We start from the raw sequence: 22,241 nt of genomic DNA, 5'->3' as shown, positions 1-22,241 counted from the left end.
TTGTGAAGTTACGCGAGGATGGAAGCAACCACGGGACGCTGGCCGGCTCAATTCTCAGGACGGACGATTTACAGATGCATTGAGCCCGCCTATTGGCATCGGTTCTTATCACCTAAAACATCATCACCTTATCACCAGCTGAAAACTCCCACATGTTTTCCTGCAGGGTGTATTCAAGTGTATTCGGCCACAGTAATACTACCAGAATTAGCAAGTACAACGGCGACGACCTAGCGAGACAACAGGTGGGTATGGATATGGCGGGACCCATAGCCTCCTCGAGTTATGGCGTTTAGGTCAGCACAAGGTCGTGTTTTGAAGACCCATAGGGCCGAGTGGTCGTGTCGCAGGCCGCGCTCTACCGCCAATCTCATTCTTGGGAGACTCGGCGCTTGTAGTCTCTTCTCTCGGCGACCCTGCAGGCTGTCGCGACATGCCGTCTTTGTGGTGAGCGTGCACAGCTGTGCACTCTCATTGTAAGGCCTCGTTAGTACCATGCCGCGCGAGACGCCAATATTCTGGTTGGCTGGTTTTCAGTAGTTTTCGGTGTGTGATGAGCGTGTGAGCTGCGAAGAGCTACGATCACGCTCGTAAGAAGTTCTCAGGCCTCGGTCCGCACCGCGTCACGAACAACGGGAGGGCAGCCCCAGTGCTGGCATTTGAAAACCATTGTTAGTACCATTTTTATTAAGGTCTGTTTTGACTCCTTACCTTTATCAAAGGCACACAGTTAGCACCATCTTACACATGCAAGCATACACACAAGCCACCACACAACTACCGACCGCAGCTTGACGACTATGACGCAATGGACAATGGATGACAGAATATCAATTTGAAACACGCATTCGGATCCTTGCAAACCTTTAAATTGGTTGCCAAAGAAGCACGAGAGATTCCGCTTTTCCTTCTCCAGAAACCGTAAGTCTGCACGATTTCTAGGTTATGCTCGAGACAATGGTGACATTCAAAGTAACACAACGGCGACGATGATAGTACGTAGTCAGCGACCACACACACATACACTATATATACATATATATATATATATATATATATATATATATATATATATATATATATGTATATATAATCAAACTAGCCAGCGCCAATATCATGCAGCTATGGCAGCACATTTCGGCCATGTCATCAGACGAATTATTATCTTCGGTTAGTCCTTGGCCGCCAAACTCCAAGGAACGATATTAACATAAAGTGGTAAAACATGTGTTGGGCTACTTCATTCTTCAGCAGGATTGCTTCGTCGACATGGCATGCAATGTTAGCCAAAATGTGGGGCTACCAAACAGGTTCGTGGCGGGTGACGTGGCAGGAGGTTCCGAGGCACCGCCGCAGTCGGGGCCCGGACAGCAATCTCGAGACACGTGGCGCAAGCCCTGGACGCCGAACAGGTGCACCGCAAAGCACCACACGCTCGGGTTACTGAAAAAGAGGCCTCAAGGGAAGACGGTCGCTGGGAGCTCAGGACGCCGACAAGAGGCGCGGGCCGGTCCCGGCCCGTGAACATTGTGATGCGAAAGGGAGCTCCGGGAGCGATCTATGATGGGCAGCTGAACCACTCAACCAGCGAGATATGCTACAGCCGTGTATGCGGACAACCTAACATGTGCAGGAGATCCGAGGGGCCGACGGGAGGAGACAGGAGGTCCGCAGGGCCGACGGGAGGAGGAGACAGGAGGTCCGCAGGGCCGACGGGAGGAGGAGACAGGAGGTCCGCAGGGCCGACGGGAGGAGGAGACAGGAGGTCCGCAGGGCCGACGGGAGGAGACGGGAGGTCCGCGGGGCCAACGGGAGGAGGAGACAGGAGGTCCGCGGGGCCGACGGGAGGAGGAGACAGGAGGTCCGCAGGGCCGACGGGAGGAGGAGACAGGAGGTCCGCAAAGCCGACGGGAGGAGGAGGCAGGTCCGCAGGGCCGACGGGAGGAGGAGACAGGAGGTCCGCAGGGCCGACGGGAGGAGGAGACAGGAGGTCCGCAGGGCCGACGGGAGGAGGAGGCAGGAGGTCCGCAGGGCCGACGGGAGGAGGAGGCAGGAGGTCCGCAGGGCCGACGGGAGGAGGAGGCAGGAGGTCCGCAGGGCCGACGGGAGGAGGAGACAGGAGGTCCGCAGGGCCGACGGGAGGAGGAGACAGGAGGTCCGCAGGGCCGACGGGAGGAGGAGGCAGGAGGTCCGCAGGGCCGACGGGAGGAGGAGGCAGGAGGTCCGCAGGGCCGACGGGAGGAGGAGGCAGGTCCGCAGGGCCGACGGGAGGAGGAGACAGGAGGTCCGCAGGGCCGACGGGAGGAGGAGGCAGGAGGTCCGCAGGGCCGACAGGAGGAGCAGGCAGGATTCCCGCAGGGCCGACGGGAGGGGACCGGAAGTCCTGGGAGTTCGGCAAGCGAGCCGTGGTCGTCGGCAGTGTGTGCGCGAGGGAGGCTCAGGTGCCCGGCTGGAGAGGGCAGGGGAGGAGAGCGGCTGACGCGGAGCTCAGGCCGCGGGCGCCCGGTCCCGCCACCACGGAGTCCCCGTCCTATTTGTCGACCATTTTCTCCAAGATGGGCACAATCTGGTCGAAGTTGGGTCGCTTCTTGGGGTCCTCGTTCATGCAGATTGTGATGAGGCGTGCAATATGGGCCGAGATGCCGGGCGGCGTCACCAGGCGCAGACCCTCCGTGGCCACCTTCATGCCTGTGGCGTCGGACCTACCGTCAGCGCGCCTGCACCGCACGCACAACACGGGTGTGCAGGGAGCAACACACTGGCCAAGCGCCAGTCACGTGCTGCAGCATTCACATGGTACAATGGATGCCAGAAAAAAGCCACAACTCTGGCATTTCCACATAAACTGGGTAATATGGTGCAAGTCGTTATACAAAAGTAAACACAGCATCATTCACACCGAAGTACCCAACTATGTCCAGGACTGCGCCTTAATGGTATGCGAAATAAAATGGCACCCCGGCCTTGCACAGTTAAAAAATGGCGACTGCAAGCGAGTAAGTGAAGGGGATTATATTTCAGCTGATGGAAATAAACCTGCTCTAGCCCGCGTTACCTTCCACAATGTATTGTGGCATCAGGACTGAATGCGGTAAACGTGACTTTGCCACATGAGCACTGTCTGCGGTAAAGGGCCCAGCTGAGCCCAGCTGCCACCCAGTAGCCTCAGCTCTGATTTGGTCCGGCCTGGCGGCCTGACCTGATCCGGCTCCGCGGCCTGACCTGGTCCGGTTCGACGGCCTGACCTGGTTCGACCTGGCGCCCTGATCTGGTCCGGCCTGGCGGCCTGACCTGGTCCAGCCTGGCAGCCTGACCTGATCCGGCCCCGCGGCCTGACCTGCGGCCTGACCTGATCCGGCCTAAAGGCCTGACCTGATCAGGCCCGGCGGCCTGACCTGATCCAGCCTGGCGGCCTGACCTGCCATGTCATGCCATTGGGGCTTTACGACGCACTCAGCTGCTGAGGCTATATGGCGTCGCCTACCTCTCACCCCGACAGGAAGGGCGGGCACCGCGGGGAATCGAACCCCGTACCTCTGGTTTTCCAGACGCGCATTGGTTAGCGCAGATGCATCGACCACTACACTACCGGCAACCCGGCGGCCTGACCTGATCCGGCTCCGCAGCCTGACCTGGTCCGGTTCGACGGCCTGACCTGATTCGGCCTGGCGCCCTGACCTGGTCCGGCCTGGCGGCCTGACCTGATCCGGCCCGGCGGCTTGACCTGGCCTGGTCCGGCGACCTGGCCTGCCCGGGCTCGGCGGCCTGACCTGGTTTGGCCTGGCGGCCTGACCTGATCCGGTTCGACGGCCTGATCTGATCTGGCCCGGCGACCTGGCCTGCCCAGGCTCGGCGGCTCCCCACCACTCACCGATTTCCATGGCCGAGTACTCGGCGAACGGCACGTCCCGCGTGGCCATCTCCCACAGCAGCACGGCGAAGCTCCACATGTCGGCCGCGTGGCGGTTGATCTGCGACGGACTCTTGAGCAGAGCTGTCGGCGGACGGCGACGCCGTGTGGTCAGGACAGCCGGGGCACGCCAACGCAGGCTGGGTCAGGTCAGGTCAGGTCAAGTCTGCTGACAGCGCCAACATATGGCGTAGCACACAATCGGGCTGCACGGTGGGCTCAAATCGAGCTCGATCACAACCGGTCGGGCCCGATTTGAGCCCGATGCAGAGTAAGTGCCACCTCGAAACGATACGGAGCAGCAGCGCCAGTGCTCACTCTGCTGGGGACGCTGCCTCTGTGCCGGCTCACACCCCTGAATTACAAACGTAAGGACGTCAACCTACGGACGACTTTGTGACACAGGCACCGACTTGAAGCAGTTAGCACACTGACATAGGTACCGGCCTGAAACCGTTAGCACACTGACATAGACACCGGCCTGAAGCCGTTAGTACACTGACATAGGCACCGGCCTGAAGCCGTTAGTACACTGACATAGGTACCGGCCTGAAACCGTTAGCACACTGACATAGGTACCGGCCTGAAACCGTTAGCACACTGACATAGGTACCGGCCTGAAACCGTTAGCACACTGACATAGACACCGGCCTGAAGCCGTTAGTACACTGACATAGGTACCGGCCTGAATCCGTTAGTACACTGACATAGGCACCGGCCTGAAGCCGTTAGTACACTTACCCAATCTCACGCTACAATGATGCTGAAAGACCTCCAGCCACAACACGGAGTTGTGGCCACACGCGGAATAACGCCCATTCCACAGCCAACCATGTATACCACCGTGGCAATCTGCCCACTGGCAGCCGCCGCCGATGACCGTCCCCAGACCCTGCCCATGACAGCCTCCAGACCCTGCCGATGACCGTCCCCAGGCCCTGCCGATGACCGTCCCCAGACCCTGCCGATGACAGCCTCCAGACCCTGCCCATGACCGTCCCCAGGCCCTGCCGATGACCGTCCCCAGACCCTGCCCATGACCGTCCCCAGACCCTGCCCATGACAGCCTCCAGACCCTGCCGATGACCGTCCCCAGACCCTGCCGATGACCGTCCCCAGACCCTGCCGATGACCGTCCCCAGGCCCTGCCGATGACCGTCCCCAGACCCTGCCGATGACCGTCCCCAGACCCTGCCGATGACCGTCCCCAGGCCCTGCCGATGACCGTCCCCAGGCCCTGCCGATGACCGTCCCCAGACCCTGCCCATGACAGCCTCCAGACCCTGCCGATGACCGTCCCCAGACCCTGCCGATGACCGTCCCCAGGCCCTGCCGATGACCGTCCCCAGACCCTGCCGATGACAGCCTCCAGACCCTGCCGATGACCGTCCCCAGACCCTGCCGATGACCGTCCCCAGGCCCTGCCGATGACCGTCCCCAGACCCTGCCCATGACAGCCTCCAGACCCTGCCGATGACCGTCCCCAGACCCTGCCGATGACCGTCCCCAGGCCCTGCCGATGACCGTCCCCAGACCCTGCCCATGACAGCCTCCAAACCCTGCCCATGACCGTCCCCAGGCCCTGCCGATGACCGTCCCCGGGCCCTGCCGATGACCGTCCCCAGACCCTGCCGATGACCGTCCCCAGACCCTGCCGATGACCGTCCCCAGGCCCTGCCGATGACCGTCCCCAGACCCTGCCCATGACAGCCTCCAGACCCTGCCGATGACCGTCCCCAGGCCCTGCCGATGACCGTCCCCAGGCCCTGCCGATGACCGTCCCCAGGCCCTGCCGATGACCGTCCCCAGACCCTGCCGATGACCGCCCCCAGACCCTGCCCATGACAGCCTCCAGACCCTGCCGATGACCGTCCCCAGACCCTGCCGGTGACCGTCCCCAGGCCCTGCCGATGACCGTCCCCAGGCCCTACCGATGACAGCCTCCAGACCCTGCCGATGACCGTCCCCAGGCCCTGCCGATGACCGTCCCCAGGCCCTGCCGATGACTGTCCCCAGGCCCTACCGATGACCGTTCCCAGGCCCTGCCGATGACCGTCCCCAGACCCTGCCGATGACCGTCCCCAGGCCCTACCGATGACCGTCCCCAGACCCTGCCGATGACCGTCCCCAGGCCCTACCGATGACCGTTCCCAGGCCCGGCCGGTGACCGTCCCCAGGCCCTACCGATGACCGTTCCCAGGCCCGGCCGGTGACCGTTCCCAGGCCCTGCCGATGACCGTCCCCAGGCCCGGCCGGTGACCGCATCGGCGGCCGCAGACTCACCCTCGGGCGCATACCACTGCGGGTAGTACACCTTGCCCTTGTTCTGGAAGCTGAACTCGGCGTCGGCCATATTCAGCAGCGCGGTCATGTCCTCGTCAATCTGTAGCGGGGACAGCCGGTCAGGGGCGGGACACAGAGTCCTCCGCACTTAGACGCCGGCGCCGGGAGGGGTGAGGAAGTTGAACGAGGGTTGGAATCGCTCCCAACCGGTTTTGAAAAGGCGTGGGCACACGCGGGAACGCGATAGAATTTATCGATCTCTTCAAATCAATCCTATTTGCGCGGCACCTAGGAAAGGCGTAATCCCACCAAAAACAATAGTCCTCAGCACATCAGATTACGTCGGACATTCAGGACATCCCAAGTTAACAGCATTCACGCTACACAATGCGTTGAGCCTTGCTCCAGTATGCAGCCCCGTAAAAACAAGGAGTACGGGATCAGCACTGATCATGACTACTTTTGCCTTCCGCAGAAAGCAAACATTCCAGTAACCCGTCACCGCCCGCCACCTCCTAGCCCAGTCTCCTGTCACCGTTCCAGTCCAGTAACCCGTCACCGCCCGCCACCTCCCAGCCCAGTCTCCTGTCACCGTTCCAGTCCAGTCGCCGTCACCGCCGGCCGCCTACCATAACGTGTCGGCTGCTCAGGTGAAAGTTGGGCACGTTGCGCTCGAGGCTGTGCAGGAAGCACATGCCGCGTGCCACGTCCAGAGCGAAGCGCAGCGCCTGCGCCGTGTCCACCACGATGTTGGTGCGCCGGTGCAGCACGTCGTACAGGCTGCCGTGCGGCATCAGCTGGTTCACCACCACCAGGCTGGGAGGCGAGTTGGAGCAGCCCAGAACTGGCTGGATGTTCGGGTGCGAGAAGATCCTGGCGGCGGCGACATGGCGATGGTCGTGTGCGACGGGAACAGACGGACGTGAATGCTGATGGTGGCCAAGAGTGGCACCCCAAGAGCCACGTACCAGCAGGGGTCCGTACGCCTCCCCCCCCCTTCCCCCCCCCCACACACACCCGAAGACCACTAAGGTCACTCAGAACAGGCAAAGGCATAGAATGCAACGAGGTCAACCAGTATGCAAGACACGGGCCAAGGTCAGAAGGGGTGCACTAAACGCGCTGGAAGAACGCCGACGACCGCGAGGCACGATCGCGAGGCATCAATGCAATAACGAAACAGACCACGCAGGCCAACCAAGGTTAACGAGTTCACAGGCGATGATCCACAAATAAGTGTAATGGCACGGCACAGGGAAAACTGACTCACATTACACCGGTATCGACTTGAGTGAAGCCATTTTCGCCAGACACTGCGCCAGTGCTTTAGGACCACAGCCCTTGACCAGAGCAATCACTAATTGGCACACATCGGGCGCTTTTCAAGACACCGCACAGACAAGGACGCGTCAGTCACGCGATGCGTTTACCACCCACAGATCCCGTGCGGCTGGCTGTCCACGTCGGCCGACACACCCCCGAGCGTGCGGCGCCGGCTCACCGGAGGCGGGGGAACTCGTCGTTGAAGTCACGGCTGATGCGTGCCGTGCACTCGCGCAGCGCCAGGATCTTGGCGCAGATCTCATTGCCCTGCCATTTGCCGCGCCACGTCTCGCCCGTCGGCGACGTGGCGATCTTCACGTGCAGATTGAGGTCGTTGATGGCGATGCCCTTGTGGCGCGAGAGTGTGGCGTCGCCTGGCGGCAGGCAGGCAGGTGGCGCCGTCAGCCGGGAGGGGTGACGCCAGCCGCCGCTCGGGACACGTGCCGAGGGGTGTTCAGTACGGGCCAGGGGCAGGTGGCGCCGTCAGCCGGGAGGGGTGGCGCCAGCCGCCGCTCAGGACACGGGCCGAGGGGTGTTCAGTACGGGCCAGGGGCAGGTGGCGCCGTCAGCCGCGAGGGGTGACGCCAGCCGCCGCTCAGAACACGTGCCGAAGGGTGTTCAGTACGGGCCAGGGGCAGGTGGCGCCGTCAGCCGGGAGGGGTGACGCCAGCCGCCACTCAGAACACGTGCCGAGGCAGTGTTTAGTGCAACCCAGGGGCGCAGCCTCAAACACTTCGACACCGACTACTGCCATTCATGGATGCTGAGTGATCCAATAGCATTGTCAGGTCGGGTCACTACAAACAGCTGTGAATGTGGCATTCGTACACCCCATTGTCCACGTCCTGACCCAGGGGAAGGAATGCAGAGGAACATACAGATAAATATGACAGATTACCAGACATCTGGAGAGCGGGGCAGTGCGCGGCAGAATAAGCCACGCGGCGGTGAGACAGCGCAGATTCGGCGACGATAACTCACGGCTCCTGGTCTTCATGCCCAGCCAGCTCTGGTCCTTGTACTCGATCCGGCGCAGCTCCTGGCCAGTCTGCACGGCCAGCTCGTGAAGACGGGTCGCCATCGAGCCCTTGCAGCAGTCTAGCGGCATCTTGCCTGCAAAGCCGGACGGCTTTTAGAGACTCCGGTTTGGTGCCATTGATCTACAGCGTGAGAACCTCCACTGCATCACAGGGACATATCAAACATAACAATACCATAAGCCTTGTCTCCAGACACTAGCTGGAAACAAGTAAAGGTCTTCTATACGCGCCGTACAGACGTGCCACACGCGTGAGTGCAACATTCAATGCACGACTATTGGACTTGTCACCAGCATGACCCTTTGGAGATGACCAGCTATGTTTGCTTCACAGGACCCTTGACACGCTCCGCGCCACCGGCACCGTTCGGTCATAGCTTCCACAGGGAGCCCGTGGTCAATGCTGGTCTCTCTTGTTTGGAACACTTGAACACTTGCATTGAAGTTCACACATTTTACACATGGGGAGGGGTCAAAAGTGAGCATTTGAAGTCAGAAAACTCCTGAAAGCTGTGTTGCCAGGACCAAAAGGGTGGGGGCGTCCTCCCAATTCCAGCTCTTCCAGTCGCCTCACCCCTTGGGATGGGTACACCAGATGTCCATCCTCGGTTCAGGGCGGTTGCCACTTGGCATGAATACATGCATCATGGTTCGCCGCCGTGTTTGTGAACATTAGACAAGGCACCAACTGTCACGTGCTTAGTGTCTATGGAATGCGACAGCATACAGAATCGGCCATAGGCCGTTAACTGTCATGAAATGATAGAGCTCAATAATGTCAGCTTTACATCTGGTTCGTCGAAATAGGTGTCATTCTCCAAACTGTCCATGCCAGGGACACTGAGCACTGATGGGTGCAATGACACCGAGCAGGCCACGCCCCGAGGCCGGCCCACGCGGCGAACGAGGCGGCGGCTCCGTACCGAATCGGTTGGCGATGGTGACGAGCGCGCCGGCCTGGATCAGGTCGTCGGCGATGCCCTGGTAGCTCCAGAAGCAGGCGTAGTGCAGCGGCGTGTTGCCATGCTCATTGGTCAGGTTGACATCAGCCTTGGAGCGCAGAAGCTGTCGGGACAGAGCAGGTGATGACGGGTAGACACGACCGCCGCCAGGTGGCCGGGCAGCACCCGCGCGGCGAGAGAAAAATGCGTCTGGGCACGATTCCTGGTGCTGTGCTTTTTAGGTAAGTGATCAAAAATGTAGCCATGAAAGATGAAGAAGAGGCCACAGGCAGTAAATATGTCAGATCAAACCAATACTGGAGTCACAACCTGCAAACGCCTCTGCAATGCCATGATCTTGATAAACATCAACAGTTATGAACATAATCATTTCACCAAGAAATAGATGAACCAAAATTAAAAACAGACATTCTGATTTCTCCCACATGCTTTCACAATGCCAATCTGGCCCACATAAGCTCGATGAATGAGTATTTTGAGGTGGCACAGTACAGAGCTCACATGACAGCTGTGACATAGCATGTAACAAGCAAAGGTAGTCTTAATTAGCCAGGACAACCATTTACCAGTTGGAGCATGCTGGCTTGACAGCAGCCAGCATGAGTATTTACTGTTTTGTTCACACTCCTGCACTAGAGAATTACAAAACTGTGAAAACCAACAAAAACAAACTTTGGGGTTTAAAAGAGTTCTTAAAACACAAGCCTACACATGCCATATCCCACAATACCCATTAGCACAATATCACGTCGACTTGGATGCAGGCTTCAGTTGTCAAAAATGAGCTAGAGATTCAATATCAAATAAAGTCGCGCCAGAACGTGAGTAAACTGACAAGGAGACAGACAGTTGATTTTTCTGGTAGCGCAGAGCTCGGCCGGTGGCCGCGCCGGCCGCGGCAGGCGGTGTCCGCTCACCAGCTGCACGACGGGCCGGTGGCCGTGCGCCGCCGCCAGGTGGAGCGGCGTGTCGTCGCCCATGTTGGTGGCGCCGATGCGCGCACCCCGCTGGATCAGCATCTCCACGATGCCGACGTGGCCGTACTTGGCTGCCCAGTGCAGGGGACTGAAGCCGTGGTCATCACTGGCGGTGGGGGAGGGGGGAGGGGGTGGCTGTCAGCATGCTGCCACATGACATGCAGGGCCAAACACCATGAACATCCCAACACATGGAAAATACCATAATTAGCACCACAAGAGCCACATCATCTGCATGTGACATATCAATGGCAGCTGACTGCCCAAGTAATTGCACCAGTGGAATGTAACCAGAAAAATAAGTAAATCCCTGCACTGGCAACAGTAGTTCCAAAAGCCTGCAAAATTTGGCTTCACATCCAGCCAGTCCATGTGTTAACCTTTGCTAGGTGAGGGCCACTTTCAATTGTGTAGCTGGCAAGAGGGTGATGAGCAGCTTGCACCATCTGACCCCAAACTGGGTCAGAGCTGTGAAACACAAACCTGTGAATAAGCTAGTTATTAATGAATCTAGATTGGCTGCTTAGGATTGACCAGTAACTATCTACATAAGATAAACCTTGCTACATATATGATACTAAGGACCACAAAGTAACAAATTTGTTAATGGAGTACAGACTGATTCTATTCTATAAAATGGATATGCAAAACCTTTGGAATATGCTTTATTGTAGGAAATGATTTAAAACTAAGTCAATATAAAGACAGTTATCATAAATCCTTTGTCTCACCAATACTTGAAACAATTGCTGGCCTACCAATTGGTTCACACATTTGCAGACTACCATCCATATAACTCCAATGACACTTATGTACCAGTTGCTACTGAGGAATCGCAAAAGCTGACAATTGTGAGCACAAAGGCTTTGGAAGCCTTCAAAAAGGATGCCATGGGTCTGTGACCAGGCATGACTTGGGTTTGACTGCTTTTGTTTTCACAGCATATCCAAGAAATTGCAATCAGACATGTCAAATGTCATACCTCTACCCTTGATCATCATTCTAGTCCCCAAAATACTGCTCGGGAGGGAACATTCATCTTAACTCCCTATTGTTACAGGTTCAAGGGATCAGGATCAATGAAAACATTGGTGTTTTAGCTAAATGCACAGAAAGGCATGGCTAAGCCTCCAATTCCATTAGCATCCCTTTTCTAATAAAGCTTTCTCTCTTTGTGCTATAATGTCATGTTTTGGTGTTAAATCTATCAATATATAAGAGACCATCCTATAAATTTAGTCTGAGCTCCTTGTCAAATTTATCACTTTGCTTGGTTTCTCATGGATACATATGTATGTAAACACAGTGTGAACCCATAACTGTTTAGGTTACAAAACTGATGCCATTGCAACACATTGTGCACTTGTTCGATTAATCCTAAGCTTTCCGAGCATAATTAAGGCAGGCACTAATACATAAAGCCCCCCTATAATGGTGCATATCATAAAGGGGCATAGTGTCACAAAATAAGATAGGGGGGGGGGGGACTGGCAAGTAAAAAATGACCCAGTCTACACCAAAATTACACCAAAAAGCTGGCTAATCCCAAGATATTGCCTACTTTCCTCCCAAAGTTAGGGGAAGGCTGAAACCAAAACAGGGGGGTTTCACCTAAAGCCCTCCCGACCAAAAAGGAAACCACACCCCTGATATCCTACAAACCTGGAATAAACCATATGGAATAGACATAATTAAGAACAATTTGAAACAGCATCTCAAGGCATGGACACATTCTCAACTTATGGGGAGCTCAAGTCCACATACAAGCTTAACTTGTAATTGACAAACCCAAATGCAATTAAAACTATCAGGTTTTAACAAAGCATGCCTTCACAGCACAATAAACCACTCATGCTAGAAAAAATCAAACGTGCCATGGCAATTTCATGCAAACACAAGCACACTAACACTAAAATATACAAATATACCAATAAGATAAAGATAAGTCACATCTTACCCCTCATTCATGTCATGCTCTGTATCATCAAGCCATACTCGAACATGGAAGGGATTGCCCTCCCTCACATATTGAAATATGTCATCCATTTCTTCAGTCTTGAAACCTGTCAACAAAAACCAATATGTTGCAATGCATAAGATGGGGAAACTTGCATTAAGTACACTTATGACCTGGTGTCTAATTTGCCATGCTAGAACAAGCAATGACTGAGTAGTCCTGGGGAGGCCTGTATTTAATTTAACATAAATTAGGTCAGAAGTCACATCATTTCAATGAGTCACAACTAAGTTGATTCTTTTGTACACCAAAGTAAAGATAAATCATGACATGATACATAACCCCTATGAAGTTGATATGAATCAAATAGAGTCAGCATGAGGACCGACCGAATACATTCATGATTTAATTTCTATCTACAAAAAAATCATTTAATTCTAAAGCAGAAAGCTGTAAGCCATTTATGCAAAGACAACTCAACACATGCACAAGAAAACCATTATTTTCTCCCGAGCACAGTAGCCTTCAAGTAAATGGGTATCCACATCACGATGTTCATTCCTAAGTGTTCAACTTCATGCATGCGGCACCAGCACGGACCTAGGGAACCTAAAACTAACAGGTGTCAAATTCACAATCGCCCAGCGCGAGCCAAGGGCGGGGCACAGTCCGCGGACTGCCTGTTCTGCATAACACTTACGATACTCTACAAATGTGACGCATGTGGCATTTATATACTCTTCCTCTAGCAAGAACCCCACATCTCTGTCATAAAGCACGCGGATAGATGTCGTGGGTCATCTAGACATACATGTGGGATGAGTGTGGGGCTGCAAGAGCTGCAGGATGGGTCATGCATGTGCGGCGTTTTCGGGGGGAACGGTGCATATAAAGCCCTGTTAAATTTTTGCATGAATCGATATGCATGCGGGTAAACGTGCAATGGAAAATTATGGCAGACGCAAAATAAATAACCTGCAATCAAACGAAGTTGTGGTTAGCTGCCCATGTTGCGACGAACTTGGAGCACCTTCAGCGCTCTTATACATTTTTCGGCAAAAACTAAGAGTTGTGCCTCACCCGCACAGCAAAATCCTGTGAGCGTCCCTGTGTGCGTTCGGAGAAAGGGGCGGAGATGGTGACAACCACTTTCCTTTTTTGGGATGTTCGAAATTCACAGCGGGACCCAAGACAAACGCTGATTTGGTGTCCATAAGCAAGAGCAAGGAGAGCTTCTCTTCCTCACTACACCCCTATACCGATAGCCCGCTTGGCTGCCGGGCTAAGCCGGAAGAAAGGGAAAAGAAACAGGGAATGGCGGAGAGTGCGAGCTCACACACTTTCTCTATAGGGGGGGGGGGGGGGGGGGGGGTAGTCTCCCGCAACCCTCTATGGTTACCGCGCCATTAATTCTGACGGTGCGCAGCTTCGACCTCTTCTTGTACCGTTCTTTCCACCAGGAAAGGGTGAACCATTACACAGTCATTTATTGGCGATGAGATGAGCGAGACAGACACCTTGGACCTCCTCCAATGCGGACGCTTGTGACGTAAAACGCAGAAGTCACGGAATCATGACTTTTCCAGCGGGGCATAGTTGAGAAGCTTCTCGATTAGGTCCACATGACCCAGCAGCATCCGGCGGCAGCAGTACTTGCGCAGACCGAGCGCGTCCAATGCATCGCTGCAATGACGGCAAAGAAAACAGGCATCAATCACGGTGTTTGCCGGTGCTGCACATCAACGACCAAAGTCGTCAGCTTCTGTTGCAGAATTGCATCTAGAGACGGCTCACGGTACCTAAATATTTTGGTACGGAATGTAAAATGTGACCGAAAAAGTCGAAATCGGAGCTTTCTCCAACGTGTACATCGTATGTACTGCATGGCCAACACAGGCGCGGGAATGATTCGGGAAAGTGCGTATGTGGAACGGGGGGGGGGGGGGGGTAGGTGGAAAAGACATCTGACGTCCATTCCCGCCACGCATCTTCGGAGGATTAATGCCTGACGGTGAAAAAAGTGGGGAGCCTTCGCCCCTCCCTTCGCCACACCACAAGGACTTTTGCTACAAGGAAGAAAGATTACTGGAGATTGTCCAAACAAATATGCGTAAAAACTATGCCACACAAGAATAGGTCGTGCTTTTCAATTGTCTTCAAATAATGTTTTCAACAATGTATTCATAGCCCTTGCACCAGAACATTGTTAGTTTACAGCAAACAAGTAAATCAAACAGATGGCAAAATTTCCATGCATAGGGCTCATCCACAGGGATAGAAAGGCCCACCTGAGGTGCTCTGGGAGCATAGCATATTGCTGTTGTTATGACTATTGCATGTACATTGATGCAGAGCTCAAAATTCTACATTGTGGAAGCTTCTAATCATCTATCTATCTTTTGTATATACATACATATATATAGATAGATAGATAGATAGATAGATATATATATATATATATATATATATATATATATATGTATATATATATATATATATATATATATATATACATACATATACACATGTGCATCAATCTATCAAGCTATTTATGTATCTCTATCCTCCCACAAGCACAAATCTCACCCCTCTGTGTATTCTGCCTGCAGAAGGCCCAGGTATGCCTCCCACTTGTTGCCGACCACCTTTCCGCAGGTGAAGCACCGCACCGGGATAATCATCCTGTAGGGTGGATAAAGGGGTCACTGAAATGACAGCAAGATGTTCATCTGATGGGGACCACACCCACCCTGCCATGAGCCAAATGCACAATGTCTTCAAGCTGTGAACACAAATGATAAGTCAAGAAGAAAAAGCCCCAGTCATATCAATTCTTACCCAGACACTTTAGGATAGTAAGCTTAACATGAGGTCATGCAATGCTCCGTGTTCCTCCAAACAAACCATAGGCTGTGGCTGTAAACAGCTGTATCATCAGGAAAAAAACAAATGTACAATGAACATCATGATGGGTTGACACATGTACATAACACAATCAAATTGAAATACCACACAAGCACATGCAATGACACATGACCCACTCCAGTAATATAGACAACTTTGATTTTTCACAATATTCAATGTATATGATGAGGTGATGCTAATTAGCACTGGAAGCTTATTGCAAATGTGTCAAGACTCTTAGATCTTCAAAGGAGATGAGAACTTTGCTCTGCCAAGATACTAAAATTGAAAGCCAAAATTTCACTGTCATATGCATATCAATGATCTCATATGACTGAGAAGTCAGGTTTTACAAGGAATTTTTCCATCTGGATATATTTATCTAAATGTCGCTGAATGCAACTGTACAAGCTCCAAGTGTGGAACCTATGGCTTTGGCTTTCAATTGCAGCATGTTGGGTTAGACATATTCATTCTTTATTTAAAAATTCTGGTATTTAAGCATTTCCAAGAGACATACTGTGCTTAATAACATATCTTCACCTTACACATTAGAGAGTGCAATAACACAACATATGTATGTGGTATTGGGGGTGGGCCATGCATTATTGCTTGGAATTGTCTGGTGTGTTCAATATGTGTGTTGTGTATGCATTAAACCATTGTGATGTTCAATGCACATGCATGTTTTTTGCCTGACAATCCTGCCATTGTTACCTGTGCAACACATCACAGGCTAATATAAGATGTACATAAATATATGCATATCAATATATCTAAATATATATAAGCATTGAAACCACTTCAAACAATTCACCAGTGAATGCCAAATGCCACTGGTGTTGAATTCAATGTTCAACAATACACCATGGGTTATTATTTTATATCACTAATCTGAATTGGCAACTGCTTTTTTAATTAAGTAATTAACATGTCCTTACCATCCTTTACTTTTGAGCATTAATTGCTTATATCAGTGTTATGCTTGCATGCATTATCCCCACCATTAGCATCAATGTTGAGGAATAAAGGCATGAATACCAAGTAATTATCTAGATGAGTCATCAAAATGATTGTTCCCTCGCCACTACTACCTTGCCTCTTTCTGCAACTATAAAAAATGTATACAAGTAAGGGGAATATGTAAAATATGATCCTGGTATTGCTTTGGTATAAAAAGAAGCAGGAACCACCCTAAAATAAATCATCTGTACATACTACCTAGCCAGAAAACTTAAATGCACAATGGCAAAACATGAAGGGAGGAAACCAATGTAACAGGCTCCAAAAGGTCATAAAGAACTTGAAACCCCAATCAGCTGGGGTGCAAGCTACAGCATCACTGGTGTAAGCCTCACACCTACTGAAGCAGCCTAAAGCAGGCGTACTATTTCATAAAGTGAGTTGGGGGGGGGGGGTACAGTGGAAAAATGATAGCCTGCCTCCAAAACACACCAACAAATAGGTTTCTACACACACACACACACTGCCCCCTTTCTTCAAAAATTTAGGAGGGGCAGACTGAAACCCATGTTGGTAGGGTTGAACAACCCTCCCCCCGCGCTGGAAAGGAAACTATGCTCCTGACCTGAATTATCAAATATTGTACGCACACCATGCAATACTGGAATCAACATGCACCAGACAGTTATGGCTGCAAGAACTAACAAGCCATAACATCTTAAATGCAACTTCGGGTACCCACCTTCCGACAGAACACTAAGGACCACCGGACCACCCAAAAATGTTTCAATTCGCCCAATTCACTGGACCAGTGCCCTGGCTCGCCCTAACTTTTGATGGCATCACCCCGCGCGATACAGCATGTCTGAATAGCGCCATATTAAACTGCATCAAATCATACCACTATATGGGATTAAATAGAACCATATTAAAATGTGGTTGGATGAAAGAAATAAGTGAGTGAAAATAAGCAGCCATGCATACCAGCTTAAGGCATAGATTCTATTTCAGACAAATTATTTTTGCCTAAAATTAGCGTTTTAAGTCAAAATATTCAAACGCTTGAAGCACTGACGCTCCGCGCTCTTCTCTGACGTCACTCGATGAACCGACATGCTGTCGTGACGGTCGAGAGTTCTTTATCTGAAAAATCGGTCTCTGGGCCTGTCACTTCTAGAGCCACACCTGTCTTCATCCAGTAGCGCAGACGGGAGGTCCGGGAGGCACGTGCGCCCAGTGGGGCACGAGGGCACGTCCAAGGGATCCTTCGGGCCTATCGATGCATGCGATTGAGGGCCCGAAAGGCCCGCTGGAAGTTGCGTTCAGAGACACCGACCCGCAGGGCCGGACACTCCAATGCCAGTCAGAAGGCCTTGTGCGCTGATCAGGGGTCTCCTGAGTTGATAGCGGCCGATATGTCGGTCATACACCACCCGTAACGCACAGTCGGCATGGTGTCGGCATGGGCCTGAGCAGGGGCGACGCCACCGGGGGTGGAGGGGGGGGGGGGGGGAGGGAGGACACCCCATCTATGGTCGGATAAGGTTAAGGTCAGTCCCTCTTATTCCAGCAGCCTTCTTGGCAGAATAAATATACTGTGTACGTAAATTTTCATTAAAGGGCCTCCCAATTTTTGCCGTAATTAAGTGGTCCCACATCGGTTGAATTACATTGTTACAAAGCTGGTACGATGCTCCTGGGACTTCAAAAGACCGCTCGGCGATATTCCCACTACTGCTCGAGCACATTCAATGCCTCCGTGCCTGGGGCTCAAAGCCGGATTAGGAGGTGATTGGGCCATCACGTGTCTGCAGCCTATGAGTATAAAACATTTCGTAAAGGGAAAGTACAAGCTAATATTGAATTGAAATGCACGTGCCACAGTGCAATGTCCATAGGTGGATCCAAGATTTCGTCTGGGGGGGGGGGGGGGAGGCACACAACATTGTGGAGCCTCCCATAGAGTTTAGGATCCCCCCAAAAATCTCGAAGCTCGGCCATCGACTTTAAAGATTCTTAGTATGCTATTTGTATCCGGAAACCCATCTTACTGTGCGCATCCCTAGAAAATTAGACGTGCTACGTATGAACATACAGGGAGCTTATTCATTTGTTCCAGACCATGGTGAATCTCATCATTTCGAGGGTGAGCTTTCCGGAAAGACTTTGCAAAACAAGCTTCAGTTGGCTGCTAGATACCATAATAAACAGGCACAAACTTATTTCCTAGCATGCTTACCGCTAGCCGGCTGGTCGATGTGATCAGCTGATGGCTGATGACTAACCCAGAGTTTTTGCTTTCGTTGTTCTGAAGGAGTACAAAATATCCCAGCACTAAAATGCATTTTATGAAATGGATAAGAGTGTGATGCACGGTGTAACAAATGCAATAACCAACCGAAATATCACAGACGACCTTGGCAGCATGTAGCATTATGCTCGACAGTTGCGCGTACAAATTCATCGGCGCATGTCCGACTACCGCTCTAAGGCAAAGGCACCAAGGCCAACAGCGACGAAACCTGACCGATCATGGGTGCCGCGGCAGGCCAACGAAGAGGCTTGCGCCAACAAGTGTGGGTTTTGTCCTCAGAGCAAGTCCTCAAAGCAAGCGGGAAGAACCTAAGACCAACGTGCTAGGCCCCCGAACGATCGGATATGCCCCGGCAGGCTAACATATGGCCTCGGTGGAGCATAGGACCCGTTGAGCAAAGTGCTCAGTGTGCGTATGCGCACCCAAGACCAGTGGGCGTGTATGAATGCCCTTGTGCGATAAAGAGTACCCGGGCGGGTTAATGGAGTGAATATAAATGCCGCAATTGGAGCGAAGCGTACTTCGCGAACGAGATCAAGGGGAAAAACCCTAGATCAGTGGAGAGGGCCCCTGAGCATCGAGTGGCTCAGTGCCTGACGTACTGGCCCCAGCAATAGTACAAGGCCCTCCGAGCAAGTGGAAAGAACCCGAGACCAATATGAAGGGCCCCTGAGTAATTGAGCGCACCCGGGCACATGGGGCCCAAAGGAAAGCGTACATAGCCTGAGAGGCGGATTCAGGATTTCGTCAAGGGGGGGGGGGGGTTACACGCAACATTGTGGGGCCCCCTCCGAAAATATCCTTGCACTTCTGTCATTACGTTTCAAAGTAAATTATACGTAATATATATATATATATATATATATATATATATATATATATATATATATATATATATATGGGTGCATATGTACCTATGTAGGGGAGAGACGGGAGAATTGGGACGAAGGAGAATAGGGACACGCAAATATCTTAGACATGGCAGCTCTGGATCACCACTTGTACTTTAATGATTTTCCTTTTTGTATCAAGTAACGCTGGAAACTATCAACTGTCCTTTTCCGGTACACGGTAACGCTGTACACGGTGAGTGCCACAAAACTATACTTTTCGAGTGTTATTTCAAGTTGTGTGTGCTGTTCATGTCAAACCATCTTTTCTTTTAACTGTTTCACATTGTAAGCTCACATAATGTTAATTTTCTTGCTTGCATTTGAAATTATATAAGCCAATTGCCGAACGGCGAAGAACTCGTCTAGCAGCCAGCGTCCGCTGCGGGAGAATCGGGACACCCACCCCTATTGCCATGCAGATGTCCCAATTCTCCTGCAGGAACCATTAATGTCACTCGTGCATAATACTATGCATACCTATAAATTAATATAGCTGTTTTTATTGAAACTTACTCGCCTTTTTCTTCTTCTTTCAGAACCATGCCACGTGTATATGTTAGAAAAGAAATGGGGTACACGGACATATCTCATGATTCAATGCTGCTGGCTGTCAAAGATGTTGTAGAAGGGGGAGTGAGTCTGAGAAAAGCTGCAGAACCCCACAGTGTGACCAAAAGCGTCCTTGAAAGGAAGGGTTTTGTTGCACTCACCGTGTACAGCGTTACCGTGTACCGAAAAAGGACAGCTGATAGTTTCCAGCGTTACTTGATACAAAAAGGAAAAACATTAAAGTACAAGTGGTGATCCAGAGCTGCCCATGTCGCAAAGCACAGTGTCGATCCATCAGCTGGTCTTGAGCCCAACTACAGTCATTCGAAGATATTCACTGCTGACGAGGAGCAAGCCCTCAGTGAATATGTGCTGCAGTGCTCGAAGATGCTCCATGGTTTAACGCATAAGCAAACACGTGAAATTGCCTACCAAATGGCGGTTTAAAATGACAAACATTTTCCCGCCTCCTGGGCTGGAAATGAAGAAGCGGGGCGCGAGTGGATGAAGGCCTTCATGAAAAGGAACACCCACCTGGCACTGCGGAAACCTGAAGCTACATCGATCGCGCGAACTGGAGTCTTCAACAGGCACAATGTCGAGGAATTCTTCGGAAACCTGTCGGAGGTCCTGAAACAGATGGGAGCCTCATGTGCGAGCATTTTAAATTCAGATGAAACTGGATTCACGGCTGTACAGAAGCCTGGAAAAGTCATTGCTGGAAAGAGAGACAAATAGGTCGGGAAGGTCACCTCTGCGGAGAGGGGTGACCTTGTCACGATGTGTGTCACTGTGACTGCCACTGGGGTATATCTTCCCCCGGCCTACGTCTTCCCAAGGAAGACTCTTCGGGAGAACCTGATGGAAGGCACCCCGGAAAGATTGCTACAGGTGTGTCACAGCAGCGGGTGGATGACGCCTGAAAACTTTGAGGAGGTGATGCAGCACATTGTGAAGCACATGGGAGCAAGCAAGGACAATCCAGTCGTCTCGGTGCTCGACAGCCACGTCAGCCATGTCAGCCTAAACGTGTTGACGTTGGCGAAGGACAGTGGAGTCCATATCGTGACTCTACCTCCTCACACGAGTCACAGGCTCCAACTGCTCGATGTCACCGTCTTCGGTCCGATGAAGACAAGCTTCAACAAGCAGGTAGACAGCTGGATGCTTCAAAACGCGGTTAAGTCCATCAAGTTTCTGAACATGGGGAAGCTCATGGGGCAGGCGCTGATCCGTTCGGCCATCCCAGTCAACATCTTGTCCGGCTTTCGAACGACGAAAATCTGGCCACTGGACACTGAAGTCTTCACCAAGGATGACTTCCTTCCCGCAGACGTGACCGACAGACCAGCTCCCTCAGCGACTGCAGGAGCGCCCGGGGTGGCTGAAGACGACACACACGAGGCGGACACACAGGAAGCGGACACACACGATGCAAACACATGAAGCGGGCGCACACGAAGATGGCACACACGAAGCGGAAACACACGAAGAGGACCGCGTCGAGAGTCCGGAGCCTCCATCCTTGTCAAAGAGACCGACTGATCCGGCTGACCTGCAGTGGAAAAGGCCACCATTTGCAAGTAACAAACCGGATGCACTTTCTGGGCCGTCACGGGCTCCAGCTGAGGTCCAAGGAGGTGACCCACTCAGCCCAGCATCTCCCGCAGTCCGGCTTGTCTCACCGCAGGAGTTTCGGGGATATCCGAAAGTGAGTTCTTTTGATCTCAACTTCTTCCTTAAACCGATAAAGCAGCAATGACAAAATGACATTAAACAGTCCCCAGATCGCCCATACGATCCTTAAGAAAAAAAAAATTGTTCATTATTGAACTGTCTTATATTGTCGTGATCATAATTTGCATTTCATTTTCACTTTTCCTACGGTTGTTACTTATGTTGTAATTCCGTCAAAATGTAGTTTTTTAATGGACAGTTTTGTATCCCAAAGGATCCTCCAGTGAGCCATGTTGTCCAATGCCTATGCATATGTTCCATAACCGTATCCTTACACTTCCTGGTCCTCCATCTTTTAAGGCAGGACCCAAAGTGGAGCTGAGTCGTCGAGAGCGGACAAAAGGAAAGTCCATAATAGCTACGAGTACACCAGAGCTGCAAAGAAAAAAAGAGGAAGAGGAGAAGAAGACTCGAAAGTCGCAAGCCAGAC

General features: G+C 52.2%; 1 protein-coding gene across 2 annotated transcripts; it reads right to left on the bottom strand.

The window, feature by feature from the left end:
* Positions 1-668: 668 nt before the first annotated feature.
* On the bottom strand, positions 669-13,138 carry Ilk (integrin linked kinase). 2 transcript variants are annotated; one of them, XM_037214562.1, is made up of 10 exons: positions 13,052-13,138; positions 12,452-12,557; positions 10,435-10,600; positions 9,479-9,620; positions 8,498-8,629; positions 7,695-7,890; positions 6,823-7,066; positions 6,194-6,293; positions 3,872-3,994; positions 669-2,688 (listed from the first exon to the last, which is right to left on the bottom strand). In XM_037214562.1, exons 2-10 carry the CDS (start codon positions 12,538-12,540, stop codon positions 2,531-2,533), a joined length of 1,350 nt encoding a protein of 449 aa, XP_037070457.1. In that variant the 5' UTR covers positions 12,541-12,557; positions 13,052-13,138; the 3' UTR covers positions 669-2,530. The 2 variants fall into 2 exon arrangements, with proteins under 2 accessions (XP_037070457.1, XP_037070458.1); XM_037214563.1 differs by having other exon boundaries at positions 13,072-13,134.
* Between the last annotated feature and the right edge of the window lie 9,103 nt (positions 13,139-22,241).

This window comes from Pollicipes pollicipes, unplaced genomic scaffold, assembly GCF_011947565.3.
Source record: "Pollicipes pollicipes isolate AB1234 unplaced genomic scaffold, Ppol_2.1 Scaffold_3447;HRSCAF=4054_pilon_pilon_pilon, whole genome shotgun sequence".
NCBI lineage: Eukaryota > Metazoa > Arthropoda > Thecostraca > Pollicipedomorpha > Pollicipedidae > Pollicipes > Pollicipes pollicipes.
This window is presented reverse-complemented; position numbering and strand designations above follow the sequence as displayed.

Coding starts and splice junctions, on each gene's coding strand:
- Ilk (XM_037214562.1), bottom strand. CDS start 12,540: ATGGATGACATATTTCAATATGTGAGGGAGGGCAATCCCTTCCATGTT. Junction 3,995..6,193: donor GCAGTGGTATGCGCCCGAGG/GTGAGTCTGCGG, acceptor GTCCGCCGACAG/CTCTGCTCAAGAGTCCGTCG. Junction 2,689..3,871: donor GTACTCGGCCATGGAAATCG/GTGAGTGGTGGG, acceptor CCGACGCCACAG/GCATGAAGGTGGCCACGGAG.